Genomic DNA, 20416 nt, shown 5'->3' with positions numbered 1-20416 from the left:
GCGCCATGTTGGCCAGGCTGGTCTGTAACTCCTGACCTTAGGTGATTCACCCGCCTTGGCCTCCAAAAGTGCTGGGATTACAGGCGTGAGCCACTGCGCCCAGCCTAAAGAACACATTCTATATGATTTCAATTATCCTAAGTTTGTTAAGGTTTGTTTTACGACGCAAGATATGGTCTACTGTGGTAAATGTTTCACGTGCACTTCAAAACAATGTATATTCTGATGTTGTTGGATGGAATGTTCTACATTCATTGATTAGATCCAGTTGGTTGATGGTGTTTCTCAATTATTTTATATCCTTGTGATTTTCCTTCTACTTGTTCTATCAATTACTGAGAGAGGAGTGTTAAAGTCTCTAACTATAATTGTAGGTTCGTCCATTTCTCGTTACAATTCTCTCAGTTTTTGCTCCCCATATTTTGAATTTGGACACTTGTACACATTTGGGATTATTCTGTCTCCTTGGTGAATGGCAAATTGGCCCTTTTGTCATTTTGTAATGTTCCTCTTTATCCCAGATATTTTCTTGCTCTGAAGTTTACTTTGATTTTTTTTTTTTTTTTTTTTTTTTGAGACAGAGTCTTGCTGTGTCGTCCATGCTGGAGTGCAGTGGCGCTATCTTGGCTCACTGCAACCTCCACCTCCTGAGTTTAAGCGATTCTCCTGCCTCGGCCTCACAAGTTGCTGGAACTACAGGCTCACGCCACCACGCTCAGTTAATTTTTGTATTTTTATTAGAGATGGGCCAGGTGCTGTGCCTCATGCCTGTAATCCCAACACTTTGGGAGGCCAAGGCAGGCAGATCATGAAGTCAGGAGTTTGAGACCAGCCTGGCCAACATGGCAAAACCTTGTCTCCACTAAAAATACAAAAATGAGCCAGGCGTGGTGGTGGGCGCCTCTAATCCCAGTAACTTGGGAGGCTGAGGCAGGAGAATCACTTGAACCTAGGAGATGGAGGTTCCAGTGAGCCGAGATGGCACCACTGCACTCCAGCCTGAGAGACTGTCTCTCTCTCTGTTTTTTTTTTTTAGAGACGGGGTCTCGCTATGTTGCCCAGGCTGGAGTGCAGTGGCTATTCACAGGCGCGATCCCACTACTGATCAGCACGGGAGTTTTGACCTGCTCCGTTTCCAACCTGGGCCGGTTCACCCCTCCTTAGGCAACCTGGTGGTCCCCCACTCCTGGGAGGTCACCATATTGATGCCGAACTTAGTGTGGACACCCGATCGGCATAGTGCACTATAGCCCAGAACTCCTGGGCTCAAGTGATCCTCCCACCTCAGCCTCCTGAGTAACTGGGACTACAGGCACGTGCCACCGCGCCCGGTGACAGTTTATTTATTTATTTATTTTTTCCCTGCCCCTCCCAGACTCTGTCTCAAAACAAATAAACAAACAAACAACAGATATATGAAGCACACACTGCATGCCAGACCCTTTGCTTACAGATACTATGGGGATACAGTGGTGAACCAGCCAGCCAGTGATGGAAGTAAGGAGATTACAGCTCTTCCTCCCACTGGAAGTCTCTCCCACTGCCCTGTCCTGCCCAGGTGAAGCTCAGGCCCCTCAGGCATCCTTTTTTATCTCCTCCAGAACTCTGGCCCAGCACACAAATATTTTTGTTTTTTAAGTATTTTAAATTTATTTTTTGATTTATTTTTGGAGACAGGGTCTCACTCTGTTGCCCAGGCTGGAATGTGGTGATATCATAGCTCACTGCAGCCCGGAACTCCTGGGTTCAAGCAATCCTTCTGCCTCAACCTCCTCAGTAGTTGGGACTACAGGTGTGTACCACCATGTCCAGCTAATTTTTAAACTTTTTGTACAGACAGGGTCTTGCTATGTTGCCCAGGCTGGTCTTAAACTCTTGGCCTCAAGCAACCCTCCCACCTCTGCCTCCCAAAGTGCTGAGATTACAGGCATGAGCCACTCTGCCTGGCTGTGCACACAAATAGAGTTTTCTTGCCCTTTCTTATGAACTGAGTTGTATCCCCCAAAACTCATATGTTGAAGCCCTTATCCCCAGTGGGATTGTATTTGGAGAAAAGGACTTTGGGCTGTGATTAGGTTTGCTTGAGGTCATGAGGGTGGGGCCCCCACGATGAGGTCAGTGTCCTTATAAGAAGAGACACAGAGAGCTTGCTCTCTCTATGTGATACACTGAGGAAAGGCCATGTGAGAACACAGTGAGAAGGTGACCGTCTGCAAGTCATAAACAGAGCCCTCCCCAGAGCCTGATTGTGCTGGCACCCTGATCTCAGGCTTCCAGCCTCCAGAACTGTGAGAAATAAATGCCTGATGCTTAAGCCACCCAGTCTGTGGCATTTGGTTATGGCAGCCTTAGCTGACTAAGACATCCCTTGAGGTGAGAAATCCCCCACGCCCTGCCCCAGTTCTAGGGGTAGGGCTCACTGTCCTTGGCTGCAGAAGCTGCTGATGGACCTGGATCTTGGGAGCTGTGGTAATAGCTCAAGATGCTGGGGTCCTGGGGTGAAGGGCCCAACCCAGAGAACTGGGGCAGATGTGGGCCTGGCTCAGGGGATTGGTGGGGGTGGTGCTCTGCAACCGACCTGGCACAGCAGGACTCCAGCCTGAAGCACATTTGGGGCTCTTCGTAGCTTCTGGAGTGAAGTTTAAGTCCATCACACCCACAGCCGCGCATCACTCTCGCCCCTTACCATGTCGAGGTTTAGCTCCTTTAACAAGCAGGCTGGTCACCGAGAAGCAAGATGCATGGCACAGGGCATCCCAGGGTCTTCAAGGGTGACACTCCCAGTGTTTAGGGCTTGCCCTGTGTCCTCTGGGTTGAGCTGGCTGGCCTCCCTGGGCCAGCAGCCTCTGGGCACTCGGCAGCATAGTCAGGCTGGCCTGGGGTGGCCAGGCAGCGTTCTGTGGCCTCACCTTCACTCTCCTGCCCAGCCGGCTGTGTCTCACTAACCCTTTTTTTTTTTTTTTTTTGAGACAGAGTCTTGCTCTGTCGCTCAGGCTGCAGTGCAAGGGTGTGATCTTGGCTCACTGCAACCTCCACCTCCCAGGTTCAAGCAATTCTCCTGCTTCAGCCTCCCAAGTAGCTGGAATTATAGAAGCATACTACCACACCTGGCTAATTTTTGTATTTTTAGTAGAGATGGGGTTTTACCATGTTGGCTAGGCAGGTCTCAAACTCCTGACCTCAGGTGATCTGCCCATCTTGGCCTCCCAAAATGCTGGGATTACAGACATGAGCCACCGCGCCTGGCCCACACTCACCTTTTTAAGGTCAGGATGGTTCCTGGCAAAAGTGTCCTTTCCGGGGGGGCTTCCAAACATAGGATTTGGAAGACATAGGAACAGGGCACGCAGAAGACCATGTTAGCCAGAGAGGGCAGCCACACTCAAATGATGCCTTATCTATTACTTGAAGCTTCTTTCTGTTCAGCCATTAAAGAAGAAACTTAACAAAATAGGAACAAGGTTATATTTCTCAATTGCAAACCTTTGTGAAAGGACAGTTGGCCTCTAAAGGCTTTTATTTATTTATTTAAATTTTTAGTAGAGATGGAGTTTTACCATGTGGCCCAGACTGGTCTCGAACTCCTGAGCTCAAGTGATTCATCTGCCTCAACCTCTCAAAGCCCTGAGATTAAAGGGTTTTTGGCCACTGCACCTGGCCAAAAGGCCTTCAAGTTTCAATTATTCAAGAAGGGGGCCTTGAGGAGCTGAACAGAGACCCACTGGACTGATTAGAGAAACCAAGGACTGATACCATGGCAGGGAAGCCAAAGCTTCACTACTTCAATGCATGGGGCAGAATGGAGCCCATCCAGTGGCTCATGGCTGCAGCTGGAGTGGAGTTTGAAGAGAAATTTCTAGAATCTGCAGAAGATTTGGAAAACTTAAGAAATGATGGGTATTTGATGTTCCAGCAAGTGCCAATGGTTGAGATTGACGGGATGAAGCTGGTGCAGACCAGAGTCATTCTCAACTACATTGCCAGCAAATACGACCTCTATGGGAAAGACATAAAGGAGAGAACCCTGATTGATATGTATACAGAAGGTATGGCAGATTTGTATGAAATGATCCTTCTTCTGCCCTTATGCCGACCTGAGGAAAAAGATGCCAAGATTGCCTTGATCCAAGAGAAAACAAAAAATCGCTATTTCCCTGCCTTCGAAATAGTGTTAAAGAGCCACGAACAAGACTACCTTGTTGGCAACAAGCTGAGCCGGGCTGACATTCAACTGGTGGAACTTCTCTACTTTGTGGAAGAGCTTGACCCCAGCCTTATCTCCAGCTTCCTTCTGCTGCAGGCCCTGAAAACCAGAATCAGCAACCTGCCCACGGTGAAGAAGTTTCGGCAACCTGGGAGCCCAAGGAAGCCTACAAATGCAAAATCTGTAGAAGAAGCAAGGAAGATTTTCAAGTTTTAATAAAGCAGCCATGGAGGCCAAGAATATGCAAGGCCAATATTCTAAAGCTTTGCAACAATAAAGTGCTTTACCTGACTGTTGATCGTGCCTGTTGTGAAGCTAATGAACTCTTTCCACTTATATGCAAATTAAATAATAAAAAACTCCTATTTGCCGAAAAAAAAAAAGAAGGAAGTGTGTTTTAGATCCTTAATTAATATTTATGAATTCTCTTACCCTGTGCAAGTAGCCTGGTGTTCATTTGTCCAAATGCATTTATCTATTATTATTATTATTATTTAAAGACAGGGTTTCACCATGTTGGTCAGGCTGGTCTTGAACTCCTGATCTCAGGTGATCCGCCCACCTTGGCCTCCCAAGTGCTTGGATTACAGGCATGAGCCACCATGCCCGGCCCTTTTATTTTTTTTTTTTGAGACAAGAGTCTTGCTCTGTCACCCAAGGTGGAGTGAAGTGGCATGATCTTGGCTCACTGCAACCTCCGAATCCCGGGTTCAAGCAAGTCTCCTGCCTCAGCCTCCCAAGTGGCTGGGATTATAGGCACCCATCACCACACCTGGCTAATTTTTGTATTTTTAGAAGAGACAGGGTTTCGCCATGTTGGCCGAGCTGGTCTCAAGTTCCTGACCTCAAGTGATCCACCCACCTCAGCCTCTCAAAATGCTAGAATTACAGGTGTGAGCCACCGCGCCTGGCCAAAGTGTACTTGCTTTTGAGAACAAGCTTTGCAGTTGCCAAATGTGTCCACAGATGCTGATGCCTCCCCTGTGAGCAGGATCCCAGGCCCACTCACCTGCCCCAGCTCTTGTCCTCATCCTCACTACCTTGGCCAGGTGCTGTCACCATGAACAGCCACTGCCATGGGCAGCCTGTCCCACTGTCCCCTCTGCTGACTCGCCCTCTGAGTGCTGCAGGGGCTTGGCACGTGGGGAAGGTTCTGATGAAGGCTTCCTCCCTGGTTTTTTTTTTTTTTTGAGACGGAGTCTTGCTCTGTCGCCCAGGCTGGAGTGCCATGGCATGATCTCAGCTAACTGCAACCTCCGCCTCCCAGGTTCAAGCAATTCTGCCCCAGGCTCCCAAGTAGCTGGGATTACAGGCGTGCGCCACCATGCCCGGCTAATTTTTTGTGTTTTAGTAGAGACGAGGTTTCATCATGTTGGCCAGACTGGTCTCTAACTCCTGATATTGTGATCTGCCTCGGCCTCCCAAAGTGCTGGGATTACAGGCGTGAGCCACCATGCCCAGCCCTGGTTATTATGTGTGTGTTTTTCTGTACGTCATTGCACTAAAAGTGGTATCCGGGTGCAGGCATAACCAATGGTGGATCCAGAAATAAGAACTTAGTGTGATAAGATTTTTTTTTCAACACGGAGTTTTTGTTCTTGTTGCCCAAGCTGGAGTGCAATGGTGCGACTTCGGCTTACCTCAATCTCTGCCTCCCAGGTTCAAGTGATTCCCCTGCCTCAGTCTCCCGAGCAGCTGGGACTACAGGCATGCGCCACCAAGGCCAGCTGATTTTGTATTTTTAGTAGAGACGGCGGTTCTCCATTTTGGTCAGGCTGGTCTCGAACTCCCAACCTCAGGTGATCCACCTGCCTCGGCCTCCCAAATTGCTGAGATTACAAGCATGAGTCACCGCGTTCGGCAGTGATAAGATTCTTACAATCTGTCCCTGTCTTACACCTGACCAGTGCCTGAACCCTTGGTCTTTTTCAGGAGCTGGGCTGTCTACACCTGTTGAAAATGAAACTGGAACAGCCAGGCGTGGTGGCTCACACCTGAAATCTCAGCACTTTGGGAGGCTGAGGCAGGTGGATCACCTGAGGTCAGAAGTTCGAGACCAGGCTGACCAACATGGTGAAATCCCATTTCTACTAAAAATACAAAAATTAGCCAGGTGTGGTGACACATGCCTGTAGTCCTAGCTACTTGGAGGCTGAGACAGGAGAATTGCTTGAACCCAGGAGGCGGAGACTGTAATGAGCTGAGATCACACCACTGCACTCCAGCCTGGGTGAGACAGAAAGACTCCTTCTCAAAAAAAAAAGCAAAAAGAAAAAAGAAATGAAACTGGAATTCCTGACATGGGAATTCGGTGTTTTCTCCTCACGCCACCAAAACACTCACTTCTAGAGTAGGGGTTCAGGAAATTGGCATGTGACGTCCAGAGTTGTTTTGGAATGTCACAGTCTAGACTTCTTGTCTTTCTTTTTTTTTTAAAACTAAAAGGTACCCAGCAGTGCCAGGGACGTGGTCAGGGAGCAGGTTCTGTCTTCATGCCTCCTTTAGGGATCCTGGGGCTGAGTCTGCCTAGAGCCCCATCCTAGGGCCATGTTAAGCACCTTTTGTAGACATTGTGTGTGTGTGTGTGTGTGTGTGTGTGTGTGTGTGTATTTTGAGACAGAGTTTCACTCTTGTTGCCCAGGCTGGAGTGTAATGGCAGTATCTCGGCTCACCGCAACCTCTGCCTCCCGGGTTCAAGAGATTTTCCTGCCTCAGCCTCCCAAGTAGCTGGTATTACAGGCATGTGCCACCATGCCTGGCTATTTTTTTGTATTCTTAGTAGAGATGGGGTTTCTCCAGGTTGGTTAGATTGGTCTCGAACTCCCGACCTCAGGTGATCTGCCCGCCTCGGCCTCCCAAAGTGCTGGAATTACAGGCATGAGCCACTGTGCCCGGCAGATATTATATTTTTATTAAAATGTCAAATCTGTGTTCCTATAACAGTGCAGAGCAGTATTTCTGAACCATTTGACACATGAGGCAGAATGGAAACTGTCAGCATTGTCTATATGTCTGCGTGGGCTGCAGTCTGGGTTCTGGGGAGCTGTCCAGTGATGTGGCAGCTGCAAGGCCCATTCCAGAAGGAACCTCGCCGTCCTCTGGGGATTTGAGTGCTGGGCCCCCTCCAACCCCTAGCTCCAGGCCTCCTGCCCTGTGGGACAAGTCTGCAGGGCTGGGACGCTCACGTTGCCTGATCTTTTGACAGCATGGGCTGCTCATGGAGCAGAACATGGGAACCCTGCTGCTCGGATGTCACACTGCGCCAGGCTGACCAGGGCCATGATGGTGACCAGCCACATGGCCATGGTTTGTAAGCACACCTTTTATATAAGGAGATGATTTAATAAAGCATTGTCTTAAAAAAAAATGGGGCAGATGGAAAAAGTTTTCATTCTTGTTGAACAGGTTGTACTGGGTATCCTTCAACTGCAGCAGTAGGGATGGAGGCTACACAAGGAAAACATGCTGTTGGCAAAAATGCTGAACTCTAGAATGGTGCTGACTAGAATGTGACTATTTCCTGTTTGGGGTTGTTTGTTTTGTTTTGTTTTGTTGAGATGGAATTCTCGCCTTGTCGCCCAGGCTGGAGTGCAGTGGCGTGATCTCGGCTCACTGCAACCGTTGCCTCTCGGGTTCAAGCAGTTCTCCTGCCTCAGCTTCCCAAGTAGCCGAGATTACAAGCATGCACGACCCCACCTGGCTAATTTTTGTATTTTTAGTAGAGATGGGGTTTCCCCATGTTGGACACGCTTGTCTCAAACTCCTGACCTCAAGTGATCTGCGCACCTTGGCCTCCCAAAGTGCTGGGATTACCGGCGTGAGCCACTACACCCAGCTGAAATGTGACCGTTTTCTACATGAAATTGCTATATGAGCTCATTTTGAGCTTTGTATATTTATTTTGGTAATGAGAACTCTGTGGGATTATCCTTCAGAAATCAACAATATACATCTATCAAAACTGAATATACACATTCCCTGACCCAGCAACTCCACTCCTAGGTAGATAGCCAATGGAAATGCTAATATTTTGTTTACCCAAAGGCAAAAACGTCCATAGCAATGCTCTACGTAATAGCCCCAACAGAAAACTACCCAAATACCCAGTAGCCTACTGCCTACAGGGAATGGAGAAATAAATGGTGTATTCACCCAGTGAAATACTATACAGCACCAAGAATCAGTAAGCTCTTGAGAAGACGTGGAGGAACCTCATCACGTAATGGTGAGTAAGCAGGCCAACAAATATAGGAGTCCATACTGCATGATTCCACTCATGTTCCAAAACAGGCCAAATGAATCCAGACAATAGAAGTCAGGATAGTGGTTATAGTTCACAAAGTTTTAAAAAATCCATGATTGCAAATGGTTTACAGGGTACAAAGTGCCTTTGCATATGCATTATCTCATGTTTTGCTCGTTTTCATGCCAACTGGACTTTGTCGAGATATTATTTACATATAACAAAGTGCATAAATTTTAAGTGACAAGTTCAATGAATTTTACCAGGTAACCCACACCGAGATCAAGCTACAGAACATTCCAGAACTTCTGAGAGTTCCCTCACATGATTTCCTTTGATCATCATGACAAGCTCAGGACAGCAGAGCCATTATCTGCCCTTGTCACCTCTGAGGAACATCAGCCTGAGAGGCCGAGACCTGCCATGGTGCCAGTGCCCCCTCAGGGTTGGGATGGTGCTGCCCTCATGGCAGAGAAATCGCTGAGAGGCTCTCAGCAGCCTTCTCGGAACCCTCTGACTTCAGCTGGCATCATTAGCCTATGAATTCGCTTTCTGGAAAATGAGGCTCTGTCCCCTTGCTACATAGCTGGGCAGGGAACTGGGGAGGTGAGGTAGGTGGCACTGGCTAGTTATTTATTATTTTTATTTTATTTTATTTTATTTATTTATTTATTTATGTTTGAGACAGAGTCTTGCTCTGTCGCCCAAGCTGGAGTGCAGTGGTGCGATCTCAGCTCACTGCAACCTCCGCTTCTCTGGGTTCAAGTGATTCTCCTGCCTCGGCCTCCTGAGTATCTGGGATTACAGGCACTCACCACCACACCCGGCTAATTTTTGTATTTTTAGTAGAGATGGGGTTTCACCATGTTGGCCAGGCTGGGATGAACTCCTGACCTCAGGTGATCTGCCCACTTTGGCCTCCCAAAGTGCTGGGATTACAGGTGTCAGCCACTGTGACTGGCCCTGGCTAGTCATTTTTTAGCTCCATTTATTTTCCAGAGCTATCTTCCAACTATAGCCATTCTGGACAATGCCCTGGAGTCTAAGGGTTGGCAGTGCCAGGTGAGGGATGTTGGTGTCTGTGAGAAACTGCTCTCAGGGAGGGAGTGGCCACCAACCAGCCCAACTGGGTGGGCAGGGCGCCTGGGAGAGACAGGCAGGCGCTCCACAGGAGCGAGGCTAGTGTGGGCCTCATGCTGAAGCTTCAGGGCCGGTCACTGCCCCCAGTCCCGGCCTGGGCCTGGGTGAGGTTTGAGGGCTGACCCAAGGCAAGTCCAGAGCAAATTCAAGGTGCACATTGAGCTTACCTGCGGCCTTCTCTCTCCAGTTCCAGCTCCTTTCTCAAACTGACTGCATCTCCAGTACAGGTCCCTGGGGGCAAGGCCAGAATCCCTGTGTGGCCCCTTTTTTATTTAGGGGCGACTGGTGGGCTCCTCTGGGGCAAGGATGCCCTTCACTTTGCTCAGAGCTCTGGGAAATTTCTGGGCCCTCTTAGGAAGTTCTCGAAACTCTCCCAGTCGTGAACGAAGGTCCCCATCCCCCACTGGAACTGGAACTCTTTGTTCTGGAAAGCTGAGTACTACAGGGCGGCCTGGGTCAGAGGCCACTGCCTGGTGTTCCCTCGGGGCAGAGTCCCCTCTAGCCACACTCTCACTGGCTTCTGAAAGAGGAAAGCTGAGGAACTGGGTGACTCATCCCATTTCTGGAAAAGAGGATCAGAAGTTCAGATGGGCGTGTTTATGACTGAGGTCTGGATGAGATGACACGATAAACATAAGGAAGGGCTTCACAAAATGTAACAAAGACTTGCGCAGCAGCCCATGAAGAAGCCTTTAGTTTTTCTTTTTTTTTTTTGAGACAGAGTCTTGCTCTGTTGCCCAGGCTGGAGTACAATGGTGTGATCTTGGCTCACTGCAACCTCCACCTCCAAGGTTCAAGCAGTTCTCCTGTTTTAGTCTCCTGAGTAGCTGGGATTACAGGCATCTGCCACCACGCCTGGCTAATTTTTGTATTTTTAGTAGAGACGGGGTTTCACCATGTTAGCTAGGCTGGTCTTGAACTCCTGACCTCAGGTGATCCACCCACCTCGGCCTCCCAAAGTGCTGGAATTACAGGCATGAGCCACCGTGCCCAGCCAAAGAAGCCTTTAGCTTTTCTGTTAAAAAAAAAAAAAAGAAGAAGAAGAAGAAGCCAGCTGGGTGAGGTGGCTCATGCCTGTAATCCCAGCACCTTGGGAGGCCAAGGTGGGTGGATCACCTGAGCTCAGGAGTTCGAGATCAGCCTGGCCAACAAGGTGAAAACCCGTCTCTACTAAAATTACAAAAATTAGCCTGGCCTGGTAGCGCACACCTGTAATCCCAGCTACTCTGAAGGCTGAGGCAGGAGAATCGCTTGAACCCGGGAGGCGGAGGTTGAGGGAGCCGAGATCACACCATTGCACTCCAGCCTGGGTGGCAAGAGTGAAATTCCGTCTCAGGAAAAAAAAAAAAAAAAAATTCCAAAGCCACAAATGAGCCTACACCATCTGCCTGAGTCCAATTCCAGGAGGTAGGAGAGGGTGACCTTTGATGGCCGAGAAGGATGTGATGGCTCTCTGTGGAGAACAGCTGTTTATTCTCAATGAATAGTTCCACATGGACCCACATCGGGGATTTGCTGTTCTTTAAAACATGGCAGAAAAAAACCCAAAACAGAAATTCCTGTGTACACCAGTCACCCCTTCTCTCTTCTGTTTTTTTGGCTAACATCAGGCCAGGGACACATGGTGGCCGTAGCTCAGTCTTTCCTGGGACTCGGTGACAAGCCCAGGGACAAAGAAAGACCAGTCTCTATTTCGACCTACCCCAAAGGGTACCCATTAGGGACAGGGCAAAGAAACACACTTTGCGATTTTTACAGGGAAATCTCAAGGCATTAAGATTTCACTCACTCTGATAAAACAAAAACAAAAAAGCCCTCCTTCTGTTCCCCGGAACTGAGCTTCAGAGTAACAACTGTCAGCCTCTGCCCACACACAGCTCAGTCTCGATTTGCAACAAGATCCTGGATGCTGGGCTTTGATATGAATGCTAACCCTTTGATTTCAGCACCTGTCTGTCCTGGCTGCGTTGTAAAAGTAGGGCGGGGGTGGGAAGCTATAACCACTTCTAGACAGGAAGTTATTTAGGCAAAAAAACAGGTGAAGTGTTGCAGCGAGTACAAACGTAGCCACACCTCAGCCTGGGGTTCCTTCCAGAGAGATAAAGTACCAGACGACAAAAGTCACACAGCTCCATGCGATCTGGGTGAAGGGAAACTTCCTGTTTATTTCAGTCCCTTCAGCATGGGGGTGGAGAGGGAGCAGAGCTGGAAGCTGTGCCTATTACGTTAAGAATCAAAACTGCTGGATCAGTCCAGAAGATTGTGGCACTGCCTGTCCCATCAACCATGCCCTCCCGCTCCCACCAAGGACATGACAGAGATAATACCATGAGAATATATGAGTTGCTCAAAACTGGCACCAGATGCTGTCAGCAGGCTCATTTTAACTTCACAGCATCCTTCTGGGGATGGGAATAGGAGGGAGCAGATACAACCCTCTTTTTTTGTTGTTGTTGAGACATAGTCTCACTCTGTCGCCCAGGCTGGAATGCAGTGGTGCAATCTCGGCTCACCGTAACCCCTGCCTCCTGGGTTCAAGTGATTCTCCTGCCTCAGCCTCGTGAGTAGCTGGGATTACAGGCGCCAGCCACCATGCTTAGCTAATTTTTGTATTTTTAATAGAGAGACGGGGTTTCACCATGTCGGCCAGGCTGATCTCGGACTCCCAAGCACAGGTGATCCACCCGCCTCGGCTTCCCAAAGTGTTGGGATTACAGGCAGTGAGCCACGCTCAGCCATTTCTTTTGTTTGTTTGTTTGTTTGGTTGGTTTTTTGAGACAGAGTCTCACTCTGTTGCCCAGGCTGGAGTGCAATGGTGCGATCTTAGCTCACCACAATCTCTGCCTCCCTGGTTGAAGTGATTTTCCTGCCTCAGCATCCCAAGTAGCTAGGATTACAGGCGCCCACCACCCCGCTCGGCTAATTTTTGTATTTTTAGTAGAGACAGGGTTTCACCATATTGGCCAGACTGGTCTCGAACTCCTGAGCTCAGGTGATCCACCCGCCTCGGCCTCCCAAAGTGCTGGGATTATAGGGGTGAGCCACTGCACCCGCCCTAAATGATGAAATCACAGTGAACTAGCAGCTCAGAGGCTGAGTCAGGACCTGGCTTGGTCTCAGACCCTGCCCCCACCGCAGCTACTTCCTCTTAAATATCTCTAATCACTCAGTTTCTTGGACCTTTAGTTTTAGCACTGGGACTGCCCTGATTAATTCCTTTAGCAATGCTCACACCCATAGGTACACCATTTCCACCCTCCCCACCCTGGGGCTCTCTGGGGAAGATGATCCAATCCAGGGCCACCCAACACCTCAGAGCAGTGCCAGGTAATTCTCAGGATGGTAGAAAGGGCTTCTGAGCTCAGTGCAGGGATGCCTGACCTTGTTCACGCCTGTGGAGAAAGGTAGAAATCCACATGCGGAGGATGCTGAGAGGCTGGGTCCCTCATGCGTTGCGGGAGGGATTGCTAAATGTTGCAGCCGCTTTGAAAAACAGTTTGGTGGTTCCTCAAAAGGTTAAACAAAGAGTTACCATTCGCCACAGCAATTCCACTTGTAGTGTAAATCAGAAAATGACTGATGGCAGGGCTCGGCGGCTCATACCTGTAATCCCAGCACTTTGGGAGGCTGAGGTGGGCAGATTACTTGAGGTCAGGAGTTGGAGACCAGCCTGGGCCACATGGTGAAACCCCATCTCTACTAAAAATTCAAAAGTAGCTGGTTGTGCTGTCTCACGCCTGCAATCCCAGCACTTTGGGAGGCCAAGGCTCAAGCAAGCTCAGGAGTCCAAAACCAGCCAGGGCAACATGACGAAACCTCGTCTCTACTGAAAATACAAAAATTAGCCTGGAATGGTGATGCGTGCCTGTGGTACCAGCGGCTCAGGAGGCTGAGGTGGGAGGATCACCTGAGCTCAGGTGATAGAGGCTGCAGTGAGCCAAGATCATGCCACGGCATTCCATCCAGCCTGGGCAACAGAATGAGAGCCTGTCTCAAAAAACAAATAACTAACTAAATAAAAATAAATGAAAAATGAAGGGGAAAGGGCCAGGTTTGGTGGGTGGCTCACACTTGTAATCCCAGCACTTTGGGAGGCTGAGGCCGGTGGATCATTTGAGGTCATGAGTTCAAGACCATCCTGGCCAATATGGTGAAACCCCGTCTCTACTGAAAATAAAAAAATTTGCTGGGCATGGTGGTGTGAGCCTGTAATCTCAGCTATTCAAAAGGCTGAGGCACGAGAATCGCTTAAACTTGGGAGGCAGCAGTTGCAGTGAGCCAAGATTGCACTATTGCACTCCAGCCTGGGCAACAGAGGGAGACTCTATGTCAAAAACAACAACAGCCAGCCTGCCCGTCAGTCTGGCAGGCAGGCAAGCAGGCCAAAAAAAAAAAATGAAAGAAAAAGAAAACGCCGGGCGTGGTGGCTCACGCCTGTAATCCCAGCACTTTGGGAGGCCGAGGCGGGCGGATCACGAGGTCAAGAGATTGAGACCATCCTGGCCAACATAGTGAAACCCCGTCTCTACTAAAATATAAAAATTAGCTGGGCATGGTGGCTCGCGTCTGTAGTCCCAGCTACTCGGGAGGCTGAGGTAGGAGAATTGCTTGAACCCGGGAGGCGGAGGTTGCAGTGAGGGGAGATCGCACCACTGCACTCCAGCCTGGGCAACAAAAGGGAAACTCTGTCTCAAAAAGAAATAAACAAATAAATAAATGGGAAGGAGCAATCAGGAGGGGGAAAAAACAACAGGGTAGATAGGCAATGAGGCATGTGGTTACATTCTTATGAGGCAGTGAATCTATGTTTTACATGTGAAAAGAGAGGGGATGGGGAGAGAGTCAACTATGCACCCCCCCTCAGTAAATATAGGTTTTACATAAGATAGAGCAAGCATGTGAAATTACAGCTCTCTGTTTGGGAATGAGAGGAAGGCAGTTTTTGCATGACTCAGTTCCCAAGTTTGACTTTCTCTTTGACATAGTGAGTTGGAGTTCCGAGTTTCCATTTTTCTTTCATGCTAGGTATCTACCCAAGAGAAATGAGAACGTATGTACGCATAAAACTCCTACACAAGTGACTGTTCACAGCAGCATTATTCATAGTAGCCTCAAACTGGAAACAACCCAATTATCTATTGAGAAAAGAAAAATAGCTCAGAGCAGGCCCAGGGAGACGTGAATATGGGACTTCAGTCATCACCTCCCCAGCCCCCACCACATACCTGGGGACAATTGTTTAAAGTCACTTTGCTCCTGACTAGCTGCCTCACCTATTATCTTCATGTACCTGGGATTTGTGACACAAAGACGAATATATAGCCAACCAATAGCTTATTTTATTTTTTTTATTTTAGTTTTTTTGAGACAGAGTCTCGCTCTGTCACCAGGCTGGAGTGCAGTGGCGTGATCTTGGTTCACCGCAACCTCCGCCTCCTGGTTTCAGGCAATTCTCCTGCCTCAGCCTCCCAAGTAGCTGGGACTACAGGTGTGTGCCACCACACCCAGCTGATTTTTGTACTTTTAGTATAGACGGGGTTTCACCATGTTGCCCAGGCTGGTCTTGATTGCTTGACCTTGTGATCTGCCCGCCTTAACCTCCCAAAGTGCTAGGATTACAGGCGTGAGCCACCATGCCTGGCGCTTGTGTTATTTTAATGTAAATTTGTGATAAACAACTCAGGAACTATCACTTCCTGTACTTTAAAAATCCACTTGGAGGCCTGGCACAGTGGCTCACGCATGTAATCCCAGCAGTTTGGGAGTCCTAGGCATGCAGATCACTTAAGGCCAGGAGTTCCAGATTAGCCTGGCCAACATGGCAAAACCCCATCTCTACTAAAAATACAAAACTTAGCCAGGCATGGTGACGTATGCTTGTGATCCCAGCTATTTGGGAGGCTGAGGTGGGAGGATTACTAGAACCAGGGAGGCGGAGGTTTCAGCGAACCCAGATCACACCACTGCACTCCAGTCTGGGCGACAGAGTGAGACTCCATCTCGAAAAACAAAAACAAACAAATAAAAATACAAACATTCATTGGGCATGTTGGCACAGTCCTGTAATTGCAGCTACTCGGGAGGCTGAGGCAGGAGAATCGCTTGAACCCGGTAGGTGGAGGTTGCAGTGAACTGAGATGGCACCACTCCACTTCAGCCTGAGAGACAGAGCAAGACTGTCTCAATTAAAAAAAAAAAAAATCCACTTGTAACTGCTGCTAAGCAGAATGTATATTCAGGGCAACCTGAATCTGTGCTCTCAGATAGCAATCTTTTTTTCTTTTCTTTTTCTTTTCTTCACCAGGGAGGGTTTATTGTAAGAACTGTATGAAGGAGCCCGCCTGCTGGCCTGGCGTGGGACCTGTTCCCCCTGGACTAGGCAGGAATGGGTGTCAGATAGCAATCTTAAAGCTTGGCCCAAATAAACTCTCTACTTATGTTAATTTTGCTCCAGCTTCTTCCTTTTAGGTTGACTCCATCAAGTGACAAATGGACAAACAACAAAATGTGGTATATCCAGACAACAGAATATGATTCAGCAATGAAAAGGAATAAGTACTGATACATGCCATAACACTGGTGAAACTTAAAAACATGTTAACTTTTTGGATACAAAGGCCACATATTGTATATTGTATGATCCCATTTATATAAAATGTCCATAATAGGTTGGGCGTGATGGCTCACACCTGTAATCCCAGCACTTTGGGAGGCCAAGACTGGCAGATCACTTGAGGTCAGGAGTTCAAGACCAGCCTGGCCAACATGGTGAAGTCCCATCTCTACTTGAAATACAAAAATTAGCCAGGTGTGGAGGTGGTCGTCTGTAATCCCAGCTACTCGGGGGACTGAGGCAAGAGGATCGCTTGAACCCAGGAGTCGGAGGTTGCAGTGAGCCGAGATTGTGCCATTGCACTCCAGCCTGGGTGACAGAGCTAGACTCCATCTCAAAACACACACACACACACACACACACACACACGAAGCCAGGATGCATTGAGGCAAGGGATATGGAGCCAAAGGCCATTGTGACGACATGAAGAAAGTAGAGTTTAAGAAGGAGTAGCCTGGCATTTATGAAAAATGTCTTAGAAGCAATGACTACCAATAGGACTACCAATAAAAGGCTGATTGAGAAGCTGGGGCAGGAATCCAGAAATGAAATGATGAGGGTCTGGGCCAAAGGCTGGAGAGGGGACTGGAGAGAGAAGATCCAATTTACAGTCTAAAGATGAAATTGGCACCAGATTACATGGTCCCCTTAGTGAACCAAACTAGGATCCACTTGCCCAGAGCAGCAAAGCCACTGACATCGGGATAACAGCGAGAGAAAGTGAGACATTTATTGCAGGACACCAAGCAAGCAGAATTGGCCGGCTAATGCTTAAGACTGGAACTCCATGATGGCTTACAGGTAAGGGTTTTTTTTTTTTTTTTGAGACGGAATCTCTCTCTTTCGCCCAAGCTGGAGTGCAGTGTCACGATCTCAGCTCACTGCAACCTTCACCTCCCAGGTTCAAGCGATTCTCCTGACTTGGCTTCCCAAGTAGCTGGGATTACAGGTGCCTACCACCACGCCCAGCTAATTTCTGTATTTTTAGTTGAGACAGGGTTTCACTGTGTTGGCTAGGCTGGTCTCAAACTCCTGACCTCAAATGATCTGCCCACCTCAGCCTCCCAAAGTGCTGGGATTACAAGTGTGAGCCACTGCGCCCAGCCGCGGGTAAGGGTTTTAATCCCAAAGTCCTGGGGTTTCGGCGGTGGGGAGCACAGCTCATAGGTGGATTCAAAGATTTTCTGGGTTTTTTTTTGAGACAGAGTTTCGCTCTTGTTGCTCGGGCTGGAGTGCGATGGTGTGATCCCGGCTCACTGCAACCTCTGCCTCCCGGATTCAAGCGATTCTCGTACCTCAGCCTCCCAAGTAGTTGGGATTACAGGCATGCGCCACCATACCCGGCTAATTTTTGTATTTTTAGTAGAGACGGGGTTTCACCACGTTGCCTAGGCTGATCTCGAACTCCTGACCTCAAGTGATCAGTCCGCCTCAGCCTCCCAAAGTGCTGTGATTATAGGCATGAGCCGCTGGGCCCAGCCAGGATTCAGATATTTTCTGATTAACGATTAGTTAAGGAGGTGAAGCTTCGTCTAAAACTTTGAGGTCAACAGAAAGGAATGTTACCTCTTGCTGGTGGGCATGACCTCCTCCGGGATCCTCAAAAAGAAATTTAGAGCAGAGGTCAGAGTTCAGTCCTCAGTTCCCCGTTAGCTGAGGTTTACATGCCAGCTGAGCCCTGTGATGGGGGCCCGAGTTTCCGAAAAACAACTCAGGGACATATATAAATATGTTATCTTTAATTTCTTTCTTTCTTTCTTTTTCTTTCTTTCTTCTTCTTCTTTTTTTTTTGAGACTAGGTCTCACTCTATTGCCCAGGCTAGAGTCCAGTGGTGAAATCTTGGCTCACTGCAACCTCTGCCTCCTGAGCTCAAGCCATCCTCCCACCTCAGCCGACTGAGTAGCTGGGACTATAGGCGTGTGCCACCACACCTGGATAATTTTTGTGTTTTTTGTAGAGACGGGGTTTCACCATGTGGCCCAGGCTGCTTTCGAACTGTTGAGCTCAAGCATTCCACCCACCTCGGCCTCCTAATGTTATCTTTAATTTCTATAGGGAACCAAACATCTCATTATTCTAACTTCCTTGGATATTGTTTTAAACTACTAATTACCTTCTTGCTTATCAAGTTGCTCATTTATTTCCAGGGCTAGCTAGGTGCCTGGAATTTCCCCTGAAGGAACTCAAGATTTTCCTTTCTTTTTTTTTTTTGAGGTGAAGTTTTGCTCTTGTTGCCCAAGCCAGAGTGCAATGGCACGATCTCGGCTCACCGCAACCTCTGCCTTCTGGGTTCAAACTATTCTCCTGCCTCAGTCTCCAGAGTAGCTGGAATTACAGGTGCATGCCACCACGCCTGGCTAATTTTTTATATTTTTAGTAGAAATGGGAGTCCACCATGTTGGCCAGGCTGGTCTTGAACTCCTGACCTCAGGTGATCTGCCCGCCTCGGCCTCCCAAAGTGTTGGGATTACAAGAGTGAGCCACGGTGCCCGGCCGATTTTCCCTTATTTTCGTGCTTGGGGGTGGGTGCAGGCCCCTAAGAGGAGTCCCTTCTCCATCTCAGTCCAGGGCACCAAAGGAGAAAATGTGACTGCTTCCTGCATGAGGCTAGGACCTGGTTTATTTAATTAATTAATTAATTAATTAATATTTTTGAGATGGAGTTTCGCCCTTGTTTCCCAGGTTGGAGTGCAATGGTGCAATCTTTTTTTTTTTCTCCCCTGTGGTATTTCAGGAATGGTGCAATCTTGGCTCACTGCCACCTCTGCCTCCCAGGTTCAAGCGATTCTCCTGCTTCAGCCTCTCAAGTAGCTGAGATTATAGGCATGCGTCACCACACCGGCCTCCCAAAATGCTGGGGGTCATCACATCACGCCTCCCAAAGTACTGGGATTATAGGCGTGAGCCACTGCGCCCTGCCGTGATCTGAGGTATTTAGGATTTATATTTAATTTGTTCAAGAACTTTGGAAAAACCTTCCCTGCTCCCAGGCAGATGGCTACAGGCTGCCCAGAGAAAGGTCATCTATACGGAAATACAAGAGAGAAAAGCACATTTGCATTCTTCCTAGTGTTTCTGCTGTTCCACATGGATTTTCTCGGTTACTGTCAGGACAACCTAGGAGGTAGTCACTACTGTTCTTTAATTTTTACAATTGGGAAGATTAAAGCACAGAAAGGTCACATGGCCTGAGCCTGTAGTCCCAGCTACTCAGGAAGCTGAGGTGGTAGGATGGCCAAGACTGCAACAGTGGCCTATAGCGGTAAGATTGGGATTTAAACTGAGTCCTAGCCGGACACCATGGTTCACGCCTAGAATCCCAGCACTTTGGGAAGCAGAGGCAGGAGAATCCTCTCAGCCCAGGGGTTCAAGACCAACCTGAGCAACATAGTGAGACCTTGTCTCTAACTCCAAATAAACAAACTTAGTCTGAGTGTGGTAGCAGGAGCCTGTAGTCCCAGCTACTTGGGAGGCTAAGGTGGGACGAATATTTGAGTCCAGTAGGTGAAGGCTGCACTCCAGAATGGGCTATAGAGTCAGACCCTGTATCAAAAAATAAAATAAAATGGGCTGGGCGTGGTGGCTCACACCTCTAATCCCAGCACTTTGGGAGGCCGATGTGGGCGGATCACAAGGTAAAGAGACTGAGACCATCCTGGCCAACATAGTGAAACCCCATCTCTAGTAAAATACAAAAATTAGCTGGGCATGGTGGCATGTGCCTGTAGTCCCAGCTACTCTGGAGGCTGAGGCAGGAGAATTGCTTGAAGCCGGGAGGCGGAGGTTGCAGTGAGCGGAGATCGCACCAGTGCACTCCAGCCTGGTGACAGAGTGAGACTCAGTCTCAAAAAAAACAAAAACGAAGCAAAAAACAAACAAAAAAAATCAACCAGGCCTGGCACGGTGGTCACGCCCGTAATCCCAGCACTTTGGGAGGCCGAGGTGGGTGGATCATCTCAGGTCAGGAGTTCGAGACCATCCTGGCCAACATGGTGAAACCCCGTCTCTACTGAAAATACAGAAATTATTTGTTTACACAGGCAAGGAAACAAACAAACAAAAAAAACGAAGAAACAACAACAAAAAAAGAAAATACAAAAATTAGCCAGTGGTGTCTCTTGCCTGTAATCTCACCTACTCGGGAGGCTGAAGCAGGAGAATCGCTGGAACCCGGGAAGCGGAGGCTGCAGTGAGCCGAGATCATACCTCTGCACT

The 20416-nt window shown here is 48.4% G+C and overlaps 1 protein-coding gene across 1 annotated transcript; it reads left to right on the top strand.

Moving 5' to 3' along the window:
* Nucleotides 1–3748: 3748 nt before the first annotated feature.
* Nucleotides 3749–4516, top strand: LOC105714296 (glutathione S-transferase A3-like). The gene has a single exon (XM_064364613.1). The coding sequence runs from the start codon at nucleotides 3755–3757 to the stop codon at nucleotides 4418–4420; it is 666 nt and encodes a 221-aa protein (XP_064220683.1). The 5' UTR covers nucleotides 3749–3754; the 3' UTR covers nucleotides 4421–4516.
* The last annotated feature ends 15900 nt before the right edge of the window (nucleotides 4517–20416 follow it).

Source organism: Aotus nancymaae, unplaced genomic scaffold (genome assembly GCF_030222135.1).
Source record: "Aotus nancymaae isolate 86718 unplaced genomic scaffold, 86718_ANA_hifiasm-v0.15.2.pri h1tg000058l, whole genome shotgun sequence".
NCBI classification, from domain to species: Eukaryota; Metazoa; Chordata; class Mammalia; order Primates; family Aotidae; genus Aotus; species Aotus nancymaae.
This window is presented reverse-complemented; position numbering and strand designations above follow the sequence as displayed.

Coding starts and splice junctions, on each gene's coding strand:
- LOC105714296 (XM_064364613.1), top strand. CDS start 3,755: ATGGCAGGGAAGCCAAAGCTTCACTACTTCAATGCATGGGGCAGAATG.